The sequence below is a fragment of the Argopecten irradians genome, chromosome 14 (genome assembly GCF_041381155.1).
Source record: "Argopecten irradians isolate NY chromosome 14, Ai_NY, whole genome shotgun sequence".
Lineage (NCBI taxonomy): Eukaryota > Metazoa > Mollusca > Bivalvia > Pectinida > Pectinidae > Argopecten > Argopecten irradians.
Genome location: NC_091147.1, coordinates 10,384,181 through 10,410,203, shown reverse-complemented (window position 1 = coordinate 10,410,203; position 26,023 = coordinate 10,384,181). Strand labels below are relative to the sequence as shown.

Sequence of the window (26,023 nt, the reverse complement as noted above, 5' to 3'; positions counted from 1 at the left end):
GTACGATTCCATTGATTTTTTCCAGGGGATTATTTTTTTCCAAATCGATAAGCAATGTCAATATTTCTATTGTGACGTCACGATAACGTCGGGTTTCCGCGCAATTCTCGGATGTTTTTTCATCGTGAAATGAAAAAAAAAAATAGGCCAATCAGAAAGCCAGAAACAAAGAGAAAATTAATTATTTAGATGTAACACAAAACAAACAGCAGATGAAATTGTTTTCTTCTTTCATTTATTGAAAATTATCAGACAAAATGCGTCAATTGCTTCCATAAATGCTGTCAACTATGACTTCATTCCTTTTTACAAAAATAGAACTTAATTTGAACACATATACAGACGTTGTAACAATGTAACTAGTCCTATAATGGAATATGGGATTAGCAAAAATGAACAACAATAGTCAAACAGTATCAAAAGGAGAACACTCGAACGGCAGAAGGCTTGTCTACTCGGATTCCTACGGATCCGTCCATAAAGCCATGGATAAAAGGATTTTCTATGCAGATGTACCGTCCCGGAACAACTTCCTCCCACCGGAAATACGGACTTGGGTCGTCACGCTCGAAGTAAAACGCCACGTATACCTCATCGCCATCTTTGTCCTGTAAGAAAAAAATCATAAGACATATATATAAAGTTGGAAATATGAAAGAGTATGATAAAAGTGGTATTGAAATTCGATGTTTGGATGATGAGTTTTGCTGTATAAGTTTAGATTTTCGTGAAGTTTGACATACATGTATATTCAGATTCAATAGCCGAATTGAAAAACAATGATAGATGTTGATTGAGTAATTTACAGATATAGTAATTTACGAATGACCTGTATGGACCACTGTATGCGTTAATTTGCTTGTGTGAATAATGTTCTGTGAGGTTGCGGGCGTGGAATAGTATATGAAACTAAACATATCCTGATACAACATAGTTATTACAACCAAACCTGCCGATAAAGACTACACAAAGGACAAAAATGCAATGGTCTTTCTAACCAAACTAAAGATTAAGCTTGTTGAAAACCATTTTACTCAGATGTTCTGCCAATACGTAAAGATTGAAAGACCAATTACATGCTCGCATGAGACAAACTGTTAAGTATTTGACGTACCATTTTTATTCGTATAAGTATGACACCATAACGGTGTTACGTCCTACCAAAAGCTAAGGACATTTAAAATTTGTTGGTGGAGGAAATCTGAAGTTCCCGAAGAAAACCATCGACCAGAAGTCAGTACATTGCCATAATACCTCATATGGTATTCGACTCGCAACCTTGAGATTGAGGGATAGTGGTTATTTGTTTGGAAATACATATATTTACCATTTGGCCCGTTTATATTTAAGCTGATCGTACAACTAAGGTTTAACCATACCATACCTGTAGAAAAATGCAGTGACGAGCCATATATTCGTGAAACCTTGATATAAATCCAATAATAACTCTACGACATTTCATTCCAAATCCTTCTGATGGGATCTCCCGGATAAAGTCCAAAATTTCACAACCATGAAAGATTTTCCATGCAAGACTCTTGACTTTGTGAAAAGCGTCCGGATCTGCGTAGCATCGAAGGGAAAGATCCGGGTTCTCTGGCAAAGGGCGAATAAAATGGGAGGGGCTATTGCTCGAGTCCCTTGACAGTGGTGATGCTGACCTGGACACTTTTACACTAAGACAAAATAGTTTGTGTTTTTTCCAATCCTTCTTTTGACATTCCCGGGAACAGTAATCAATGATGTTGCAAGCAGAACAGCTTTTAACGACAGCGTCTCTTTTATTACACACAGAGCATGTTTTGTACATCTGTGTGTCATCAATAATATGATCCCGGTTTGAAACATTATCGTGTAACACGTGGCGATTCTTCCCTTTACTTCTCACTAGTTCCACAGACTTTTCGTAGGGGATTCTATGCCATGGCTGAGAGGGGTATAGCAGGGTGCCGCTTGTATTTCCTTTTTCAGGAATATAGGGAGTGTCGTCAGATAAATCTTCAGTTTCCTTTCGGGCTTGTAGCTCCTTACATTTGACCTTGTGTTGACCTTTCCAGTCTCCACGCTGACACGCCGGAGAGCAGTAGTAGACGACCTGGCATGCCGAACACCGTCGGAGACTCAGTGTTTTCTTGTTACAATATCCACATTTGTTTTCCATGGCAACAGATCTGAAATCAGGCATTAACTCAAGCGTGTATAGGCAAATAAAATGTTCTCGAATATAACATATAATTTCACGTCTAATTTATTAAAACAAACACAGTTTGATAGAAATCCTGAACTGTAAACTGTATGAAGTTCCGATAAATAAAATAATTTAATAAATTAAATTCACATTCATAATAGATTGAAAACATGAACCCTCTAATCCGGATTTGCGCCCCTGAGATAAAATATAAGACAATAAACCATCAATAATATTTTAACCCACCACAAATCGGTTTTTTTAATCTTAACCCCTAAACTGACTGGTCCAAATCTATAGAACTGTAACCGATTCCCAGACCCCTGTGATATTTCCTAAATTTGAGATGACTTCTTATCGTACGCCATGAAACATAAGACTTATCTATGAACATTTTCCACTACTAGTGATTTTCGCGAAAGGCCTGGTAGTTTTCACGTCAATTCCAGAAATATTTGTTGCGTTGACACAGATTGGGGAATTATCACATTTCAAAACTGAAAAATCAACAGAATTTTAGTTGATATCTTATGCCGACAAACGTTAATGTACTTTTTGGAATCAAGGGCATCGTATATATCCGACTGAATCAGAAAATGCGGAAACTGATCTCCCGGTCTATTGATACGAAGGTTGATCGCTTGAAACTTAATTGTAACGAGTGGGGAATCAATTTGACTCTTTGATAACGTACACGGTCCTTGGCTACCTATTTGCAGCTGATATTTAAATCTTGTTATCATTAAAACAAAACGTTGTACCCATTATTTGACCGATCTCCTTAGTTCTGGCCGTCAGTGAATTAAGGACACAAGTATTGATATACAATACTTTAAATTGAAGCCAAACTGATACATAATGTATATAGAAATGATCAAATAATCAATGTCACACTCATTGCTTATCTCATGAACTTGGGTAATGTGAGATTAATTAAATTTTAGGCTTTAAGAATTTGAAGTTTAGGTAACATATACCGTTATTATTGAACACATATGGGACATTAACCGAATCCGGGACACTTTCGAAATATTAACAAGACTACATGTATGTACATTTTGCGAAGAAAACGGAGGGGGGAGGGGTCAATTTGTTTATATGTCTTAGTAAAACAATCAATTGATTATAATTTTGAGTTACACAACAATGTGCCGATGTTGTGAATCCGGTATGTTCAGATCGAGCTGGGTTACATAATGGCATGACGTCATTCACAATTATCATTTCTAAATGCAGTTAAATTTAAATCGAAAAAATACCGTGTTAAGAACGCTTAAAAATCATCAAAATACAAAATCGTAATATTTTTTTCTCGGGGGAGACAATCGGACCCACAAAAAAAACATAATCTCGCGCCTACGGCGCTCGCAAATTCAACAAATGCATCGTAAAACTCATCAAAGCCATTCTAAATCGTAATTTTTTCCCCGAGAAAGAACCCAAGACCTCCCGAACAACAAAATCTCACGCCTTCGGTGCTCGCAAATTAATCAGAATACATCGTAAAACTCATCTCTGCCATTCTAAATCGTACATTTTTTTCCACGGGGGAGACCCCCGGATCCCCCATACACCAAAATCTCGCTCCTTCGGCGCTCGCAAATTCAATAAAATGCATCGTGAAACTCATCTCTGCCATTCTAAAGCGTACAATTTTTTTCCCGGGGGAGACCCCCGGATCCCCCAAACACCAAAATCTCGTGTCCTCTGCGCTCGAAAATCATCAAAATACATTGTAAAACTAATCTCAGTTATTCTAAATCGCAATATTTTTCAGTGGATACCCCGGACCCCCAAACTCGCACGCTAATTGGCGTATTCATTAATTTCCTGTTAGCGACGCCACTATCTATAGATGGGTACAAGGATTATATGTAATGATACGAGGGGGATGTAAGTTACCACAGTGTTTTGGAAACATGGAATTCATTGGTGCATAGTGCTATACTAAAACACCCTTTCTCTTTGTATTTGATGTTGTCTTTGCACCCTGGAATGTAAATGTTTTTCATTCCAGCAATGTGTGATACATGTACCGCGTACCGTGAATTATGTGCAATCTTTTATCGCATATCGTAAATTTGTGTACACAATTACCTGCATTTGCTTTATTTACATTGATAATTCTTGATAAGACATATATTGAAAACAATACTGGAGATTGTTTAAACAAGCTTAAAGCTTGCATATTCCATCCTATCTAAAAGTTCACTTTCCGTGTTTGGCAACTCTCCTTGGTGTGCATGTGTCTGTGTGTCTGTTATACATAAAAGGAAATACATGCGTAAAACAAGTCTCGTTAAGGATGTATTCTTCTGAGGTTTCAGTCCCGTTGAAGTCTCGTTTCAACAAAATTGAAAGAAGCTATGAGATTTTCAAATACAATCTATATTTATCAATATCTGTAGCAAGTTTCCAGTTGCAAATTAAAAAAAAATACACTTCTTGGGTTAGTAGATTTTTTATACGGGGATTTTTAGAAATGGCCCATTTGGCGGCCATTTTGAAATTATTTCTTTTATCGCTTTGAGAAGAGCCACATAATTACCATTTTTAACTGAAATTGATTTTACTTAAATCATCACTGCGCCAGCATTGTTAGCTGTATCAAGCTAATGTTTGCTGTAAATCTTTACTAGGTTCGTAGTAATTAAAACATTGAGCATTAATGTGTGAAATATTACACTTTTGTCATTTTATTTTTACATTTAAGAGTAATTTGAGCACTTTGATTTTTCAATCTAAAATATTAAAAAATAACAAATATTGATAGGAGGCAAAAAAGTAAGCACACGGACCCCCATTTTTCTGCCTGCTTTAGAAAGAACAACCCTTACCCTATTGATATGCAAAATACTAACAAAAATGTAACACAAGATTTTTTTTTTTATAAAGAGTTACATTTAGCCAAAATGGGTGAAAATGGTGGATTTTGTAGCTCAAAATTAAGAGGTAGGGGTAGCATTCTTTTGTATTTTGAGAAAAAATACGAGTCTTATCAACATCCATACATGTACATATCAAACACACCATTAGGAAATTATGGCTTTATACTCTTGTGTACATGGTAAAAACGGCAAAATTCCCATAAAATCCAATAAGTTATCAACTAGGTATATTTGAGTGACAATAGCTCAAAAACGAGCATACGGACACATTTTTTCTTCCATTTTCTATTATGGTATGAACTCCTTTTTCCAAATATATATATGAGAAAACAATTTTATTACATTAAAATTTCGACCTCTCAGAGGAGTACATCCTTAAATGAAATTAATGAAACAGTAATTTCTGTCTTTTAAAATGATTCAACAAAGTATATATGGTTATAAACGATGCCCATGATTCCAAAAAGTACATTTGTCAACTCAACATATGTTTCTGGATTTGACAAGAAAACTACCAGTCCTTTCTTGGAAATAACTAGTGGGAAATGCTCATATATACACGTAAGTGAAAGAATCCTAAAGCATTACAGAAAATTTCTAAAATTGTGTAAAATAGCGACCCCCTCCTACAAACTCGTAAAAAGTCATTCCCCTCTCGTACCACATGTACAGGAATCTGAGAATAAGTTACAGTTTATGGACCCACCAGAGTGCCCATAGACCATTTTAGGCGTTTTACGGATCTAGATAATAAAAAAAACAGTTATAATAATTCTATACATAGTACTACTGTTGTATGCACGTAAAAGGTGGAAAGCTCCCCGACACAAAACCTGACCCACCGAGATTTAGTACATGCAGCTAAAAATTACATTTCTAGCACGTCTTTGAACATAAACGGTGAAGGCGTGCAAGCAATCATAAATTTTGTTGTATGAATAATATAAATGTATAATTTAATCATGCTGAAAATTAAAGAGATCGGCGGTACTGACACGTCAAGGGAACATCATACATGCACTATAAATTATCTACATTTTGTAAAACAGTGGTTTTTGTCATATTATATCCAGTTCTCAACAAATCGAATCTTTTCTGTGAGTATATTACCAGACTTATAGAAGGTAATCACCAACACCAGCAAACATTGTTCAATTTATCAATTAGACATTACAAAACAAGAATAAACCTTTGATACTAATATTCAAAGGTTGCTCAAATATGAAGGATAACGTCGTTTTGGACACATTTTGCGAAATGCGTCTTTTGTGTAAATCGTTGCTCAAATTACCTCGATTGTTTTGTTAGACTGTTTTTATTTCAAAACAAAATAAAAGTTGAAAGTATAACATAAATTATGAGACACCCTGTATGTATATCCAACTGAAGAATCAGCAGACTCAACGCACAGGGCCATGTATGGTCTCTATATGAACAAATAGCCAGAAATACAGGAATACATTATACAGCCATAAATTTATGTATTTCTGGCTATTTTTTCATATATAGACTATATATGGCCCTGTGCTCAACGTAAATAAAACTGGAACTGAAGATCAGATTTTAGTCTGATAGACCTGTGATTCGGTAATGAAAACATGTCTAAATAGGCTCAAAATATATATCCTTACATGTACCGGGAAAGAGACCCTCATATGAGGCTGTTAATATGTGGGACACGTGGAACTGTTTATCGAAAGCTGACAAGATCTCGGTCACTCTTAATGTTATCACAAGAAAAATTCCAAGAAATGTTTCCCTGTTTCACTTTCACTTTCGAGGTATGGTTCAAGGGGAAATAACTCCCATATGTAGTGAGTACTGTATGGCTTTTTGGCTCTATCACTCGTATATCGAACACTAACAATTTAAGAAAATAAGTATGCTTATTAACAAACTGTATAAGTATTATTCTTTTTATTTCCTCCATTTCGAAGATTACATAAACAGAAGAACATATACAACATTGAACATGGTATAAATTGTACAAGCAAATACACACCCCAGTATGTATGTATACATATATAGGTCAAAGAAGTAATCCAGATGACACGCGCGGCAGGGGCGTAGGAAGCGGGGGGGCAGGGGGGGCAACTGCCCCCCCGTTCCCCAGGACGGGGGGGCAAACATGTCTTTTTGCCCCCCCCCCCCCCCCCCATTTTCGCCGACTGAAATTTTCTAAAAATGCTTATTTGAAAGAAAAAAGGGTCCTCCTGCACATTTTTCGTACTTCATTCTAGAAAATTTTCCGCTGCGCGGCGCATTTCCTAAAACCTTCAAGCATATATGTCAAACCTTAAATAGTAAAAATTCAATACACACAAACGAGACTAAAATGTCCATCAAGAGAGTCTATGTACTATTTAAAAAAATGTCTCTTAAAAGATCAATTTGTCTTAGCGAGAAAATTATTCATTTTTTTATGTTACACAACAATGTGCCGATGGTGTGAAGCCGGTGTATTCAGATCGAGTAGGGTTGCATAATGTTATGACGACACAATTATCATTTCTAAATGCAGGTAGCTTTAAATCGAAAAACTACCATGTTCAGAACGCTTTATAATCATTAAAATACATCGTAAAACTCATCTCAGCCATTCTAAATCGTATTTTTTTTCCCGGGGAGACCCCCGGACCCCATAACACCAAATTCTCGCGCCTTTGGGCGCTCGCAAATTCATCGAAATACATCGTAAAACTCATCTCAGCCATTCTAAATCGTATTTTTTTCCCGGGGAGACCCCCGGACCCCATAACACCAAATTCTCGCGCCTTTGGGCGCTCGCAAATTCATCGAAATGCATCGTAAAACTCATCTTAGCCATTCCAAATCGTAATTTTTTTCCGGGGGAGACCCCCGGACCCCCAAAATACCGAAATCTAGCGCTTTGGGGCGCTCGCAAATTCATCAAAACTCATTTAAGCTATTCTAAATCATAATATTTTTCCCGGGGAAGGCCCCGGACCCCCCAAACACCAAAATCTCGCGCTTTCGGGCACTCGCAAAATCATCAAAATACATTGTAAAGCTCATCTCAGCAATTCTAAATTACTATATTTTCCCCCGGGGGTCACCCTCAGACCCCTAAAACACCAAAATTTCGCGCCTTCGGCGATTAAACGCTTATTTGGCCAATTTGCGTATTTTTAATTTCCTTTTAGCGGGGGGGGGGGGGGGGGGGGGGGTTTATAAATATTGAGGACCTTTGCCCCCCCCCATTACGTTTCATCTTCCTACGCCACTGCGCGGGATCCAATCAAACGTAAGTCTGTTGGATACGAATTACTTTAAATGGTATATATGGGACAAGGAAGTAATTCCAACCGTGTAGACAAAACAAAATTGTCAAATTTTCGTGGCGATCTGCCCCTTTATCAAGACATTCAAAACGAACACGATTACATAATAGGATACGGACAGTAATGCGGGACAAAGCAGACAGATAGTAAAATATATAGCACAATGGAGCGCAATTAACCCTTCAGCAAGTGGCAGCCGAAGGCCGGATTTACACAAATTTATCCATGCTGTTCGGCAGAACGCTAAAATATGAGCGATGACTGGAAAGCGTACCACGTGTGACGTCAAATGTGTGACGAAATTTATTTATGGTGCTCATTGGTTTAGGATGCAAATTTAGTCGCCTATTTCCTCGGTGTGTTTGCAAAGAAGCAAAGTCCCAAATTTAGTCGCCTTTTGCTGGGCAGCATATGTAAAGGATCAAAAACGCGTAGAACAGAACGGGAAAATACTGAAAGTAGGGATAATTAATTGAAGAGCAAGTGATCAATTGATGTCAGTTTGTATATTTAACGTTCATTGATAGGTAATCAAGAATCTCTCTCTCGATCGACGCTTGGTTTGTGTCCAGTAGGAACAGTGCTCAATTGCAATCACCTGCATGTCTTTCCAACTATGGATGGGCAAGTAGTGCAACTAGTACGGCAACGATGTTTTGATCCGTTTCCGGTATCGCTTCGGCGACATGAAGACCACGGTACTGTGCTTTGTATCACTAATTTGCTGGCGTTACGGATGATACCATGATTCATGGTATGTAGTGATTGCTGAAGAGTATGATAAGTTTCAACCAAACCAAAAAATATATTATTTTCTGTTTTCTTATATTTCAAAAAATGCATTTGAATATCACACATGACAGAAAACACAGCTAGATTTTTCGTTCAGCTTCGATTTGCCGACTTATATTGAGGTATAGTTTTACTGTGATTCAATATTGGAAATCTTTAGACTTTTCCGTTTCCATTGGTATATAATATGTTTACAATAATGTTAAAAATACTTATGAAATTCAACAATTTGTGTTCGATATCAGACTAGTGTCGCAACGGTTTCGAATTTCAATAGTGTACGGTTGAGACACAAGTTAAAAACAAAAGTGAGTGTACGGTTTGGATTTCTTTCTTTCAGATAATGACATGAAAATGGACCAATTTGTGTACTATTATTAGAATTAAATTCATCAGACATAATATTTAACGTGTACGCGGTTAGACGACTTAGGAAAGCTTCAAGTAAAGTAAGTAATGTTTTCTTAATTTTGTAGTAGACTAGAAATGGGTATACTAGTTTATCCCGTAATGCGCTTGATATACAGTCACTTGTTTATGTCATATTCTTGCATACATCGGCTATTTTAATTTTAAAAAAGCATATCAAATAGCACGCACAAGGACTTAAATATACTTATAAATACTTGGTGCGAATTAGCACACCATAATAGAATTATATACATATACATGTACATGATGTATATCATATGACTGTGTTTTAACATATATCCGCACCATGATAGATATGCGAGAACAACCAATTTATGTCACACACCAATGCATGTCAAAATATGACAACGAATGCTTAATTGCACTAGTGATACATGCAAAAATACTACACGGGCAAAATCACTAGTCGTTCCAGTTATAAAGAAAAAAAAAGCTAAAGTTTAATAATAAAACGCGTTCGTTTATACGTCTGTATAGAGTAAGAATACTATTTGATAAACAGTTGATGATTTTTGGGGAATTTCTTCTGGTGTGTTGTAATCAGCAACCGATTAAAGATGCTCCACCGCCGACACATAGAATATTTTTTACTATTAAAAACAGGAGCAGACGATTTAGTATTTTTCTTCAGTTACAAAAATTACTTACTTTACACCATTACCACCATTGAAAAGTTTGAGCTTCTAATTCAATGTCAAGTTAAAAATATGAAAAATAATTAATTGCATTCCGAAAAAATTCCAACGCACTATATCCTATATGGAATGAAGTACTGATTGCGCATGCACCAAAAGTAAAATGAAAATATATATATTATTTTTGTGTTAATTAGACATACATACACACGATTGAACACTAATTATTGTTCAAATAATGAATAGCATTTATGCTCTGTCGGCGATGGAGCATCTTTAAACAATGACAGTATCTGACTGCCGATAAACCAAATATACAAAGATATATATAATTCTTCAATTTTAAGAATACATTGATATTATTCAACGAATTCTCACATTGACTTAAACTCAGTGTTTATGTGACCTCTTGAACTCTGAAGAAATAATTAGCACACCAAAATCTACATGTAACTGCCAATGTTAATAATGAGAATTATCATACATTGGGTTTAATAGCCATACATAGGTACTGTACATATGTACAGTGACAATATAAATATCGGCTATTAACGGGCACGAAATTCAATCTGACTTCATTTCAAAAACGATGAAGGGACATCAAGAAACCAAGACGTTACGCCCACAAGAGTCTGATAATTAGCTAAAGTTTGTATCAATGTTCACCCAAAACAGTGCCCATGGACCATTTTATACGATTTTAATAGGAAAAAGTATCGTTCTTTCCAACGGTAGTAATCTGTTTCTTAAGACTTCCTAGAAATATGATTTTTGGCCGCTAAAGCGCAGGCGTGGTAGATTTTTCTTGTTTTATTTTTTTGTGTCGGGGGAGCTTTCCACCTTTCGCAATATATACGTCCTTTGTAGAATGTGAGTTAACCGATTTTTATCTAGACCACTTAAACGTGTAAACATGGTCTATGGGCTCTTTGGTTGGTCCATATAGAAATGAACTGTAGCTTATTCTCAGATCCACGTGGTTACGCTAGGATTCGAGGACGGTGGGACAAGATGTCAGACTCTATTGCATATTTACAGAAAATTTTGCCGTTAAAATTCTCCCAAAATAGTTTTTGTAGGTATTCGATAGAAAGTTTCATGAATTCAAAAAATTTCCAATGTGAAAACTTCTTAATTCCACATCAAAGGATTGGAGAGATCTATAGGCATTGTAACGATGGGCATAACAACGGTATACGAAATCTTGTACATATCAGATGCAGGTACACACATCTCACCCGTATAATGAAAATGTGCCTAATTAGTAATAGTATATATGCATTGGTCAGTGTGACCGAGTGGACAGCAGCAAACTATTATTTTAAAGGTGAACTAGACAAATGCAATTAATGCCACAGCTAGGGATCTGATAATTATTTACAGTACAATGTAATCGTGGACCCGCAAGAGTACCCAAAGACCATTTTAGACGTTTTAGGGGTCTGAATAAAAAAAATCGGTAAACATCCTATTCTACATTGTACTATGTGTGTTTAATGTAGAATAGGATTTTTACTGATTTCTTTTTTTTATCTAGGTCCCTAAAACGTCTAAAATAGTCTATGGGCACTCTGGCGGGTCCATAATTATATAAACTGTAACTAATTCTCAGAACCCTGTGCTTAATACGTTACGGTTGGAGTATATTACGCATGGAAATGCCATCATATAAATAATACCAAACCGTTGCAATCTCAAACTCCAAACCGTACACTTTTTCGCAATATCATCGATCAAAACCGTTGCGCAAAGACTGACACAACGATGTAAACAATGGGTCAAACACTCTTTATTCTTCATCAAATATAGCAAAGCGCATATCAGATTGATACATATGAGTCTAATAATTTGTTTCTCAGTCATATTTTGTGAATATCTTGGATAATAAGCAAGATTCAGATGAAAACTTGAAGTTTTTGCTAGGAACTCGCATCAAGCTGTATGTAAGTGTCACAATTGTATGATAAATAGGAGTACTTTGCGTGAAATCACGATCTTAATACAAGGTAGGATATCTAATTAACACTTGAGCTGAATATCGGTCTGTAACACCATACGCAATGTATTTAAACTCTACAAGTTGGAACCTACCTGCTCGGTACTCGTATATCGAAGCGATACCGGAAACGGATCAAAACATCGTTGCCGTACCTGCATGTCTTTCCAACTATGGATGGGCAAGTTGAAATGTCTGGCGACCGGATAGTCAGGTTTGTTCTGTTTGATAGACCAGCGGTGATTGTTGATTCTGACGTTTATAGTGGACCACCGGTTTCCCCAACGTATTGCATTGTGCATTTAAATTTCCTACACGAGAGGAGGTAGATGACATTGCTGGATTTGCACGTCAGGTTCTGTCGGATGTTGTATGCTTTGTTGTTGATAGCACATTGTATACATTTATATAAATATACAAAGAAAACAATTAATTTACTATATATCATACGAATATACCGTCTTAAGAAGATGCGTATATCGATAATTATGTAAAAGTAGTAATCATAATCATACTTAGAATTGATAAACATTTGAAAAAAAAATGTTTTACATTTTTGAAACATATCTCACCGAAACATGGCAAAATTCTGTTATATCTAATCTGTTCAACTCATACATTATTTTGTCATCTATGAGTATATAAAATAACTGGAAGTCTGAACGGGAATGTACATTATAAGTAAGAAATTACTGGAAGTCCGAATGGGAATGTACATTATAAGTATACATTAAGGTTTAAGGTCCCTTCTTGGTTCCCCATACAGTACAAAAAAGGAAACCGAATAATAAAAAAATTAGAGGGAGTTGAAGCTATATATTTTGCATATGTATACTGTTATTTGTAAAGAATATATTAAACACAGTAGAGTATATGTTGACTTAATCTAAAGCAAGTAATTAGTCGGTAAATACTGCAAATATTAAACAAAATGATGATTTTTTTGTGCAAATCCACAAGATACACATTAGCATTAACGGGCTCGGCTCATACATTAGTAGTTTGTAGTCGAGTTTATCTACTTCATGCTATGCGTTAGAAAGAATGGCACAACTTGTACGTTCCATATTTAACAAAATATTTAAGGATTAACTTGAATAGATTTTTTATGTTATGGAGATATAACACAAAAATCTGAGTGTACTCTAAATAAACCGCGAAGCGGTTTATGATGAGAGTACACTCAGATTTTTGTGTTATATCTCCATAACATAAAAAATCTATTCAAATTAATCCTTATAATTCAATTTACTAAAGATAATCTCTTCAACATTTAAAATTCATTTTGGGACTCTTTTGTCTATGAAATTATTACGCCGTCATCTCAGCCAATCAGAAGCGACGTTACAAACGGCGACGCCATTTTTTCCTTTATGGGCTGATAAAGTAAATTTTTAAGCCAATGGAAATGCTCGTAACAAGCAACATTGAATTATTTCGACGTACTTTCGAATCCCGGAGATTCGCCATATTGGAACGATGCCGAAATATAAGCAAGTTGTAACATAGGAAATTATACCAAAACAGACATACACATAACTTTGAAATGAAGTATATATTTATTTGAGGTCATTATCGCAATATTAACAAGCGAATTTACCTCATCAGACGCAAGACTTCTTCAACATAATGTAAAAAAATCGGTGTGTCGAAAGTTATCGTTTTAAAGCACCTACCCGGAAGATACCGGAAGCTAGGAAATCAATACGCTGAAAGTGAAAGTAGATCAGTAATGATACTTAATGTTACATTTGAGCATAACTGCAGAGCCATTTAATGTCCGATGTCATGTTGAAACCAAAAGATGAAGATAGTTATTTTATTCCAACATTTAGTTATTTTATTTATTGAACTGCGGGCCTTGTTATTCATTATGCAATGACTTCCAGTTTTTCGCGAGAGGGCATGCAGACAGCAACTGAGCAGAAGATGTTATTCATTTATGTTGATACATATGATTGATTGTGGTAAGTACTGTTGATAAGTGATACATAGCATAACATTGTATTTCTTCATTGTTATAATCAACGATCAAATGTACAGAACGCTCGAATTCTTAGTCGATTTATCCAGCAGTGAGGTTTGACATTTGATGTGAATATGTCAACTTCCGGATGATTTAATTATAAACGTTTAAAAGTATATATTTTTCAGTTTCATGGGTAGTGGTAACGTTTTTTCTTTCTAAAAGATTAAACAAAATATGAATTGGTAATAATAAACGTATTTGAGAGAGTTCTAGTGTCCCTTGAAGCGTGGGTCAATCTATGGAAGCCTTACTCTAACAATACATTTTATTGTATGATGTTAACACAAACGCGATACACTTTTGAAAGATATAAACAAAGCCAGCGATCTCACGATTACTGGAAGTGCGGAAGCATGTTAAAGTCAATAACCTTCACAAAATATTGTGTATGTTGTCAAAAAATCAATCTGCCATTAAAAATTTACTAATAAAACATTTCTTACTGTTCAAAATATACTACATAATTACAAGGAAATAGTGTTTTAAATTGTATTTATTCTAGCAAATTTTCTTTTAATAATGTCTATGATACAAATGTACTTGCCCTATGGGCCTCCATACATTGTATGGAGAAAGTAGTCCATGGCTGCCATTTTGGATTTCTTGTTCATTTATTAACAAACTTGTACTAGTCGATTTTATCATTATATTATATTAACCAAAGGCATAGCATGACCTAGGAAATAACTTTTAAAAAATACTTGAGTTCCTTTTCAAACAATATATGACTTCACAAATTCTGAGGATTTGCAGCAAACTTTCAACAATTTTGTGGTACTCATTTCATTTCAGAAGTGTTTTTAAATAAATAGTTTATTCACATGGATAGTCTGTTTCCTACTGAACATTTTGGTATATAGAATGTATGTTATATTTAAGTTTTTTAACTTGTAATTCTAACTAGAAAAACACACTCTAAAAAGGGACCTTCTACCTTAAAACCGATTCCATCTATACTTAGAAGCTCACTCCATAAGCAACCTCACAACACTTCCGTAAACCCAAATTGTAAAAACAATATCATAATATATATATATTATTGTACATTTTCCCATACCTATGACATATATCTAATGTCTCCGTTTCTGGTCTTCCTAAATTAAAGCTGACAATGCAAGTTAAAAAGTATACATTTGAGATAAAAAAAAATCAAAAATCGTTTCAGAGACAACCCCTTGCGTTTCTAAGGACGGACAGTCGCCATTTTGTTTTAACTGTGCTTGGATACAATACGCCTATATAATAGCTACCGACCCCTATATAAAGCGCGTGAAACACGTGCGCTCAGTCATGTACATATCACCTACTAATACATAAACAAAACCCTTACCTGTAAATATGTGTAGGGGTTGTTTAGCAGGCAAACACGTCTATTCCTCTAAGCTGTCATTTAGATGTTTCACAAAATGAACTTTCCACACAAATGAATAGAAATCCCAATAATAAGCCACATATCTCCACGTATACTATCGTACCCGATGTACTCGAATGGCCACGTGCACGTGACCACCTGTCCTGAACAAGTGACGCTTCCATATATAAACTACCGAAGGCACACACGTGTACATGTGCGTGTAATATCTAATCTATACTATAAAATTTATTGAACATCACATCAACATGTGTTATGTCCTTAGCCACAGGAAGAAGTTGCTGATCTATAGTTTCTTTGTTTTTGTTAAAAGCATTATCTTACTTTTCACTGCAGAAAAAAGTGATGCGCTACATTTTACTGTATACATTTTGTAAAGCATAATTTGTAAACTCTTAGGCTGTGTACTAACTAGACATAACTGTATATCATCAGCTTTTGTTGTTATAGTGTTTCTAAAATCCACAATTAGTGCACCATAATTACAAGTTCAAATATTGTCTAATAAATTATTTATAAATACTAGGTGTATTTTGGCTGACAATCCACTTCCTTGTAAAATCCATCTCTCCATCCATATCCATCTTGAATTCAAACAATTAAACAACAGTTCTTGTTACACCGGTATTTATGATTGCTCCACATAACACTCAAGGCAACATATGAATTGAAATGACCATTTCATAAAGATGAAAAAAATGTTGTTCAGAACCATCATATTATTATATTCTTCAAAATTGATCATGTGGAAATACAACTTTTGCTTATTGTACTGCAGTTTACATCTTTGGTGGGGATTTTACAGAATTTCGCCACAATATACGTACATGTAAATTGTCAAATTTTCGAGGCGATCTGCTTCTTTTTTTTTAAGACACAATAAGAACAAATAAAATCCCATATTAAGGAAAACCCGGATCATAAAAAACAACAACAGATAAAGATTTCATTAATCGAACATATGACCAAAAACGTAAATTATTTTTCATAAATTCTGAGGGCAGTGTAACTCTTAGTAATTTGAACACATACAAACACGGTAATAGTAGATCTGCAAAACAAATGGTAATTATAAAAAATGGTAATTATAAATATATAATGATATACACCCGTTTACATGTCCAGGATGGCCGGCATTTTAAAAAAAATCCGGAAGTAAATAGTCGTAACATTATTGGCAATTTTCGTGATTGCATAACAAATGCACGATTCTCTGGTTTCTGGCCGTATGCCGCTCTACTACAATGTAAAGGTTTAGATGCTTTACCTCGGTAGTCAGTTAAACATTGAAATAATTGTTTCTAACAAAACTAGGCTATGGAAATGATACCTGAGTCGGGTGCATGAAAAGAATTCAAATGTCGATTGTTTAATCTTATTTTAGTCTTCGATCTAAAAGCTGCAAAATTTGGTATTGAAACCGTGACTAAATCGTCGCAGTACTTATACCAGGAAGAGACTGTTAACATGTAGGACACAGCTGTTCATGAAAACAAGATTTCGTTTTTCTCTTAATTGAAATGTTTCAGAATTACTTTCACTTTCGAGGTATGTTCTATGGGGAATAACTCTCACATCATACACAATCAGCGAGTACATAATATGGATTGATTACCTTCTTTCAGTCTCATTTCCGTTCTTGTCAACATATACATTATGTAGATGAATTTTAAATTCAGGCTAATTAAAATGCAATTTTTGAAGTTATCAGTATACCTCAATGACACGCACTTGTATACACTTCTAACGAGTAGCCTACTGTCAGTCGGGAGCAAAACCATGTGGCTAACGATACGATTTTTAACACCAAACATCTATGTTAAGAATAGGTTTATCTTAATAAAAATACTTAAGCCTACTTCCCTGAAAAGCATAAATCTAAAATTTGTCATCAACAAACTATTCATCGAAGAAATAGTGCATTTAATGTTGTGCCGTATCTGGCCGACGTCAGAAAGACCTCAACACGATAGGATCACCACGGAGGAACGTTTCTGGAACTTTATATTGGACATGTATAAAATAGGACATACGTTAGTATAAAATAGGACAAATGTTAGTATAGGACATACGTTAGTATAAAATAGGACATATGTTAGTATAGGACATACGTTAGTATAAAATAGGACATATGTTAGTATAGGACACACGTTAGTATAAAATAGGACATATGTATGTTAGTATAGGACATACGTTAGTATAAAATAAGACATATGTTAATATAGGACATACATCATGTACGTTAGTATAAAAATAGGACATATGTTAGTATAGGACACACGTAAGTATAAAATAGGTCATATGTTAGTATAGGACATACATTAGTATAAAATAGGACATATGTTAGTATAGGACATACGTTAGTATAAAATAGGACATATGTAGTATATATATAGGACATACATTAGTATAAAGGGACATATGTCAGTATATAAGATAGTATAGGACATATGTTAGTATAGATATATATTAGGACATACGTTAGTATAAAGTAGGACATATGTAAGTATAGGACATACGTATAAATAGGACATAGTAGTTACATATTGTAAAAAGTAGGACATATGTTAGTATAGGACATATGTTAGTATAAAATAGGACATAGTAGGACATACGTTAGTATAAAATAGGACATATGTTAGTATAGGACATACGTTAGTATAAAATAGGACATATGTTAGTATAGGACATACTTAGTATAAAATAGGACATATGTTAGTATAGGACATACGTTAGTATAAAATAGGACATATGTTAGTATAGGACATACGTTAGTATAAAATAGGACATATGTTTAGTATAGGACATACGTTAGTATAAAATAGGACATATGTTAGTATAGGACATACTTAGTATAATAAATAGGACATATGTTAGTATAGGACATACGTTAGTATAAAATAGGACATATGTTAGTATAGGACATACATTAGTATAAAATAGGACATATGTTAGTATAGGACATACGTTAGTATAGACATATTAGTATAGGACATATTAGTATAAATAGGACATATGTTAGTATAGGACATACGTTTATATAGACATATGTAATGAATAGGACATATGTTAGTATAGGACATAGTTAGTTAGTATAGGACATAGTTAGTTAGTATAAAATAGGACATATGTTAGTATAGGACATACGTTAGTATAAAATAGGACATATGTTAGTATAGGACATACGTTAGTATAAAATAGGACATATGTTAGTATAGGACATACGTTAGTATAAAATAGGACATATGTTAGTATAGGACATACGTTAGTATAAAATAGGACATATGTTAGTATAGGACATACGTTAGTATAAAATAGGACATATGTTAGTATAGGACATACGTTAGTATAAAATAGGACATATGTTAGTATAGGACATACGTTAGTATAAAATAGGACATATGTTAGTATAGGACATACGTTAGTTAGTATAGGACATACGTTAGTATAAAATAGGACATATGTTAGTATAGGACATACGTTAGTATAAAATAGGACATATGTTAGTATAGGACATACGTTAGTATAAAATAGGACATATGTTAGTATAGGACATACGTTAGTATAAAATAGGACATATGTTAGTATAGGACATACGTTAGTATAAAATAGGACATATGTTAGTATAGGACATACGTTAGTATAAAATAGGACATATGTTAGTATAGGACATACGTTAGTATAAAATAGGACATATGTTAGTATATATATAGGACATACGTTAGTATAAAATAGGACACATATTAATATAGGACATACGTTAGTATAAAATAGGACATATGTCAGTATAGGACATCCATTAGAATAAAATAGGAAATATGTTAGTATAGGACATACGTGAGTATAAAATAGGACACATATTAGTATAGGACATACGTTAGTATAAAATAGGACATATGTTAGTATAGGACATACGTGAGTATAAAATAGGACATATGTTAGTATAGGACATACGTTAGTATAAAATAGGACATATGTTATATAGGACATACGTTAGCATAAAATAGGACATATGTTAGTATAGGACATACGTTAGAATAAAATAGGACATATGTTAGTATAGGACATACGTTAGTATAAAATAGGACATATGTTAGTTTAGGACATACGTAAGTATAAAATAGGACATATGTTAGTATAGGACATACATTAGTATAAAATACGACATACGTGTACGTAAGTGTGGAGATTACACAATATAAATCATCGTTTTCGATGTCCTTTACATATTAGATGGAGACATATAAGTCACGTGATTCGATCACCTAGGTCATCCTCAAAATTCTAGGTATTACTATCACTGTTTGGTAGTTAAAGTAACCCCTGGAATATCGAGGATGCACCTTGTTATTCACGCCCACTTTACTTCATACTGTACGTAAATGTCATGGATTTTGGATAATAGATGTACTGTCAGATCTTTAACTTTCATATAATTAAAATTTATATAACATAATTAAGTCCTCTTTGAATCGTCAATATGAAAATTCTGGACCGTATCATCTTTGAACTAATTACGCGCACAAGTAGTATGTGTTTGGCAATTATAGCCTTCAGAATCAATTCCACGTAATAGACCCAACAAACCGAAACAAAGACTACATTATCAGCTTCAACAGTTATTACAATACCCGGTTTGTGCCAGGTTCGATATGCATATATAACAAAGCAGGTCATGGTGTCAACTTATTGATTCTATGGCTAACCAAACTGGATATCTATTTATGATAACAGGCACTGACGTTTCTTCACTCACTAAGAAAGAAGGTACAATACATACCTGGGAATCAATAATAGAACACATTTCTATATTATTTATCTTACATGTCTCAACGTCCATAGCAAATATCGATTAATTTTTATCACGTTGAAAAATGGGTTTATAAAATAATCAATTAAAACTTCATTTTTCATATGCAACGACTATCAAAATATCAATAGTGAACGTATTTTATGGCGTGCAAGGTCCCTTACAACAAAAACGCCATATCTATTAACTTACCCTACAATTGTATAGAAGTGAACCCTATACAAACATCGACCAACAATGTCCGTGTCGTGAAACATCCTCGGGGTTACAATGCATGTAAATTGAGTAAAGCCATTTTGACGAGGAATGCCACTAAGGTCTTTTATATAGAGGTTCACAATTGTCACCGCACTTATAGGTTATCACGGCGTGGTGTAGACACATAAAAAAACAAATTAATTCTTACTTTGATTTGGTTTTATTATTTTAACGTCCTATCAGCCACGATCATTTAAGGAAGAGTACCAGGATAAAAACAGCGGCCAGCGATCAGTACCTAGCAACTGCCCCACATGGGATTCGAACTAGCAACCCGGAGTTGGAGGCTTGTGGTATTATATTGGGACATCTTAACCTGACAATCCTTACGGAAACACGTCTAGATATCGAGTGTCTTATATGATTAGCAAACGTTCTGCTCATTTTATCAAAATGATTTTACGATTGATCTGACAATGTGTACTCCGGATCCGATGGAGACACAAATGAATTTGAGCTTTTCTTTTCATTCTTCGTAGGTTGGGATTTTCCGATGAAAATAAATAAGATAATGTCTTCAAATACATGTATAGCAGTTACGTTGATTATAAGCAAAATGAAAACATAGAGTTGAAATTTCAATGATTTTTCATCACTTTATTATAAAATCTTTAACGGGTAGATTTCAAACAGCACAGTGTCTATTCTACATACACTAAAATGTGTGCAACAATCTTTCTAGAATAAATTAAGGAAAAACTAATCGTGTTTTCCGGAGGAAACCGAGAAGTCAATGTACAACCACAGGCGTTTGGATCTATAGATATTCTCTCTGTATATATGTAATACTATACTATAAGTATAACATTTATACAGAGAGAAAAAATGTCTATAGAGCCAAACGCCTGTGGTACAATATGTGAAATATGAAAGACATTCGAGCTGTAATACATATATGTACTACACTGATGTTGTAATCATGAATGAAGTAAAAACATCACTCCGTTTTAAACAGAATCTGATACCATCCCATCACGGGTCAAGTTCTGGTGACCTTCATACCAATTTACATCTAGCTACATCAAATGAAGACGGCATGTCGTCCCAGCAAGTATGTATTGTACTGGTATTGATATATTGTGTACTTGGGTCGAGATGACTGCTTACTAGAAAACGACTCTTGACTGCTCTTGCAGACTATTTCGTCACGTCGAGAAAGAAGTTAGTAATTTGATTGGTCGCCGTAATGGGATATTGTCAGTTCCTCATGAATCAGAGTGAGCATTATGATCTATGTTATAATCGGATTGGTCATAACATCTATGTGGACTATATGATTACACATGTATGTAGGATACGGCTGCAGTTCATTCTGTTACAATTAGGTCAAGGTCACCCTAAGTCATGTCCAGTTTGATCCTTTAAAGCCGCCGTACAAAAAAGACCTTTGGCATCACGATATTTTTCTTTCTGTTTCGAACATTTTTTGAATGCAAATGCTTATCACAAGACACAGATATTTTTATCACAGTCATTATAGTATCTAATTCAATGCTCTAGAATCATCACCATCAGAATGATTTGCTAATACATCAAAAACGACAAAATAATCATGCTATATAAAGAACATAGCACTCGTTGAATCCAACGAAAAGCAAATCTTTCCCAGAGTTCAGTGCGGTTCCCTGAACGTGAGGACCGCAGTGAATCATGAGAGGGATTGCGAAATCACTTGCTCATGCCACTCATGATCACGTACCACTATTCTGCCGAACACTCTCACTCGAGACTGAGAAAATACTGGTAGGTTCAGACCTGCTTGTCCTCCGATTACTTGTATCTATGCCATAAATCTCAATCGCGTTGGCCTTCTGGATTTTAGAAATGAACCAGAATATAAAACTGAACGAAACAATCTGAATGATAGCAAGAATTGGACAATACCATTTCAACAATGTCGTCTGCGTGTGGATCGCATTGTACAAAGCGTCATAGCATGGACTAGCAAACACACTGTACGAAACTGTATCCGTTGAAAGCGTCACATTGACGTCGATGCACTTCCGTTCCTTTTTCCGCCAATTCGACTCGCACTTACAGCTGTCTAACGAAAAGGTGGATATACTGTCTGAGAAGTTATAGTTGTTTGTAGATTTACTTGTCCAGTCAAGATATCCTTCCTTCCCACAACACCGGAATCGTTCGTGTATTTTGGTCCAACACTCCAATCGTTCCTTTTGTTCTTCTTCGTCTTTTTCGTTGCTGATAATCCGTAACGTTGACGCCATGCTGTTTTTGAATGTCTTATCATCGAGATTATGCTGATCGACTGTTGACACGATAGCAGCAGAAAGCTCTAATGCTATAAGAAGTACAAAGAAGGCAACAAATGGTCGGAGTGTCGGGGTATTTTTCGCCTTGGATGAAGACAATGCGCCCAATGAACATACACATATATTGAGGAAACCTGATACCAGAACCAGGGAACTTGCAACACTTATCTGATAATCCACGAAACAGTCTATAATGACACGCATGCGCAAAACTAGCCAAAATCCAATGCTGACAGAAGCTATCCCTTCCATGAGGTAAACTACTAGGAAAGCCAACATCAGCCGTTTGAAGACTTTGGCCTTCTCCTTAAGGGCTAGATGGGGTACTTTTGACTTCAGCATGACGGACAAGCTAGATATGTGTTTATACTGTCCAGGTACATCAGAATACTGTGTAATCTGTAACGAAAAAAGGGGGAATGAATGACTAAAATCCATCGACAGCAGGAAGAAAAGGAGGTGCTCTGAGGCAGTTACGATTCCTTCAAATTTATGCAAAATAATAAAAACATTAGCACATGCCAATCACTGTACTCTGAGACTATGTTTAAATTATTCTCATAATAATTATCTCTCTGTAACGAAAAACATTGATTTAAAATAACGAAGGTTCTTGTGTAACTAATTCAAATATGACTTTGAGTCCGTTTTTACTTCAGTTTGTACAGAAATAGGGGCTAAATGCTGGGAATTTAATCAAAGTTGTAAACAAAGAATATGTGTATAATGAATTTGGCATTATTATCTGATTTTCGATTGGGAATATAATTCGATTAGCTTTGTTAATTAGTTTGTTGTTTACCTTTGTGTGTAGCTATTGTATCACAGAGCACAGCTAACAATGCTTGAGGCTATTTATTACGATATGTATTGTACGGGTACATGTATATATTGTACATAATAAAGTAGATTACGGTTTCATGTTTATTCACGTTCGATACATGTATGCACCATTGTCACAATATGAATTGGCAATACAGGCAGGTTAAATACGGATATAGAACGATAAACTTATACGTTTACTACACTTTGGTATGTACACATGTACATGTAATAGTACATGTACCTATATAAAAAAACTAAACATCCATTACATGAGACAACCCAGTATAAAGTGCAGTACCACACTCATTATACATCATTAAATAGTGTGATTAATTAGATTTAATGAAAGTATAATTGTAGTAAATATGTGTATAGATTAATAATTACACAATTCAGTGAGGCTAATTCGTTACATAACCACGAAGCAAAATATGACATAAATGTATTGTTCTACATTTCTTATGAAACAAATGACAAGAAATAGTGACAAATTCCACAACATTATTAAGTATTTTGATTAATACCATTGAAATTCCAAATCGTTGATCAATACGATTAAGCAGGTACAACATCTACGCTGTACCCTTACCCGAGTCAAAGTCACGCACGTTAAACAAATGCAATACATAACCACTGAGGAGTTGATGAAATTATTTTTAGACAAGAACATGCATCTAATAATGTTAACACAACTGTAAGAGCGTTTTGAGTAGTTCTAGACAAAAAATTCCACATTGCACAGGCAAGGGTCAGGGTTCGGCATACAAGGCTATGTGTAATTGCGATTGAACCTTTCACATACAATTGACTACAGTGGACTTTTCTGTCATATCACAGTAAAACCAACTAATCTAATTTCCATTACAATTCGTTTGTTTCCGAAATATGTGCAAGTTTTAAAGTACTCTTAGACCGAATTGTCCCTTAATTACACAAATATATTAATTATCTAGTTTAAACAGTATGTATTTATATAGCGGCACATATATATGTATACATAAAAATAGAATATTCGGGATGTGAAAACAAGATTAAAGCTTACACGGATATAAATTATATTTCACTGGGCTTGATTGCTAGCATGTACAGTTGTATACAAATATATTCATATTTATGTGAAAACTTAATTTAAAGCTCTGAATAAATACGAAGATGGCTATTTCGACATAAATTTACAAAATGTGTATCGATTGGTATTTCGAAATACTATTATTGATATATGTTTCGACATGATATATACATGCAGTCTTTGTTGAAATGTAAAATGTATACGTACTGCCATGCCACCATAAATAAAGAGGATAATTCACATGACAATGGTCACATCCCTAGTACTAACAGTATACAATATGTGTACGTGTATGTTTAGATAATATATTAAATTTCTATACTAAACCCTCTCTATATAGATCACAGTACACTATTATTACCATCACAAATTATTATACCCACATCAAACAAAATACACCTGTTATAGATTATGTTTGTATATTTACAACGTATATGATGTATATTTAAATCTAGGTCGAGCCTTCAGTGTACATGTACATTTTAGCAAGCTGAAAATGGGTCATACATTAAATACACAGCGAGATGAAAAGCGGTCCTTTCAAAATTGCTCATATTTGATGGTTAAATATCAAAGTCAAATCTATGCTGAAGATTGCAAAAATACCGATGGTTACCACGGAGAATATAAGCTTAATTGTAACGAATAAATATCCTACCTTCCATTTCGCCGACTCCTCCAGGTAAATATCGATTGAAGTGCTAAGGTAAACAATATAATCAGGGTCTGTCGAGCGCTTGAATCCAGGGCGCTTGTCCTTAATCTTTACATGTCAATGGAATGCTTGATTGTTGGGATTATTATAAATACGGAATCATAGAAAATATCCGGATTTGGGTAGAAATTACTTTAATAATGTATGCACTGAACAATATAACGTAAACTGCACACCTAGTCTATCTCAGGTATACCTCGACGTTAACTGAAGCGTTTTGACTGTCCTCGGGATAATTACAATAATGTATATGCAAATCAGTTAAAAGACTAAAATTTAATGTAATGATTATGTACAGTGTAAATAAAATTTAATGTAATGATTATGTACAGTGTACTAACCAAACGTTCTACTCTGCAAAAAAAGTTGAATGATCCACTTTTTGTCATTTGCATTTTAAATATTAAGGTTTCTGTAATAATTAAACACTTAATTTTGT

The 26,023-nt window shown here is 34.6% G+C and overlaps 2 protein-coding genes across 4 annotated transcripts; both read right to left on the bottom strand.

Moving 5' to 3' along the window:
- Nucleotides 1-217: 217 nt before the first annotated feature.
- LOC138307243 (uncharacterized) lies at nt 218-15,834 on the bottom strand. 3 transcript variants are annotated; one of them, XM_069247886.1, is made up of 3 exons: nt 15,593-15,834; nt 1,385-2,171; nt 218-608 (listed from the first exon to the last, which is right to left on the bottom strand). In XM_069247886.1, the coding sequence occupies exons 2-3, from the start codon at nt 2,159-2,161 to the stop codon at nt 417-419; spliced, it is 969 nt and encodes a 322-aa protein (XP_069103987.1). In that variant the 5' UTR covers nt 2,162-2,171; nt 15,593-15,834; the 3' UTR covers nt 218-416. The 3 variants fall into 3 exon arrangements, with proteins under 3 accessions (XP_069103987.1, XP_069103986.1, XP_069103988.1); XM_069247885.1 differs by lacking the exon at nt 15,593-15,834 and adding an exon at nt 6,708-6,842; XM_069247887.1 differs by lacking the exon at nt 15,593-15,834 and adding an exon at nt 6,708-6,842 and having other exon boundaries at nt 1,448-2,171.
- A 5,438-nt stretch (nt 15,835-21,272) lies between these two features.
- Nucleotides 21,273-25,864, bottom strand: LOC138307721 (tetraspanin-4-like). The gene is made up of 2 exons (XM_069248570.1): nt 25,528-25,864; nt 21,273-23,374 (listed from the first exon to the last, which is right to left on the bottom strand). Exon 2 carries the CDS (start codon nt 23,315-23,317, stop codon nt 22,394-22,396), a length of 924 nt encoding a protein of 307 aa, XP_069104671.1. The 5' UTR covers nt 23,318-23,374; nt 25,528-25,864; the 3' UTR covers nt 21,273-22,393.
- Between the last annotated feature and the right edge of the window lie 159 nt (nt 25,865-26,023).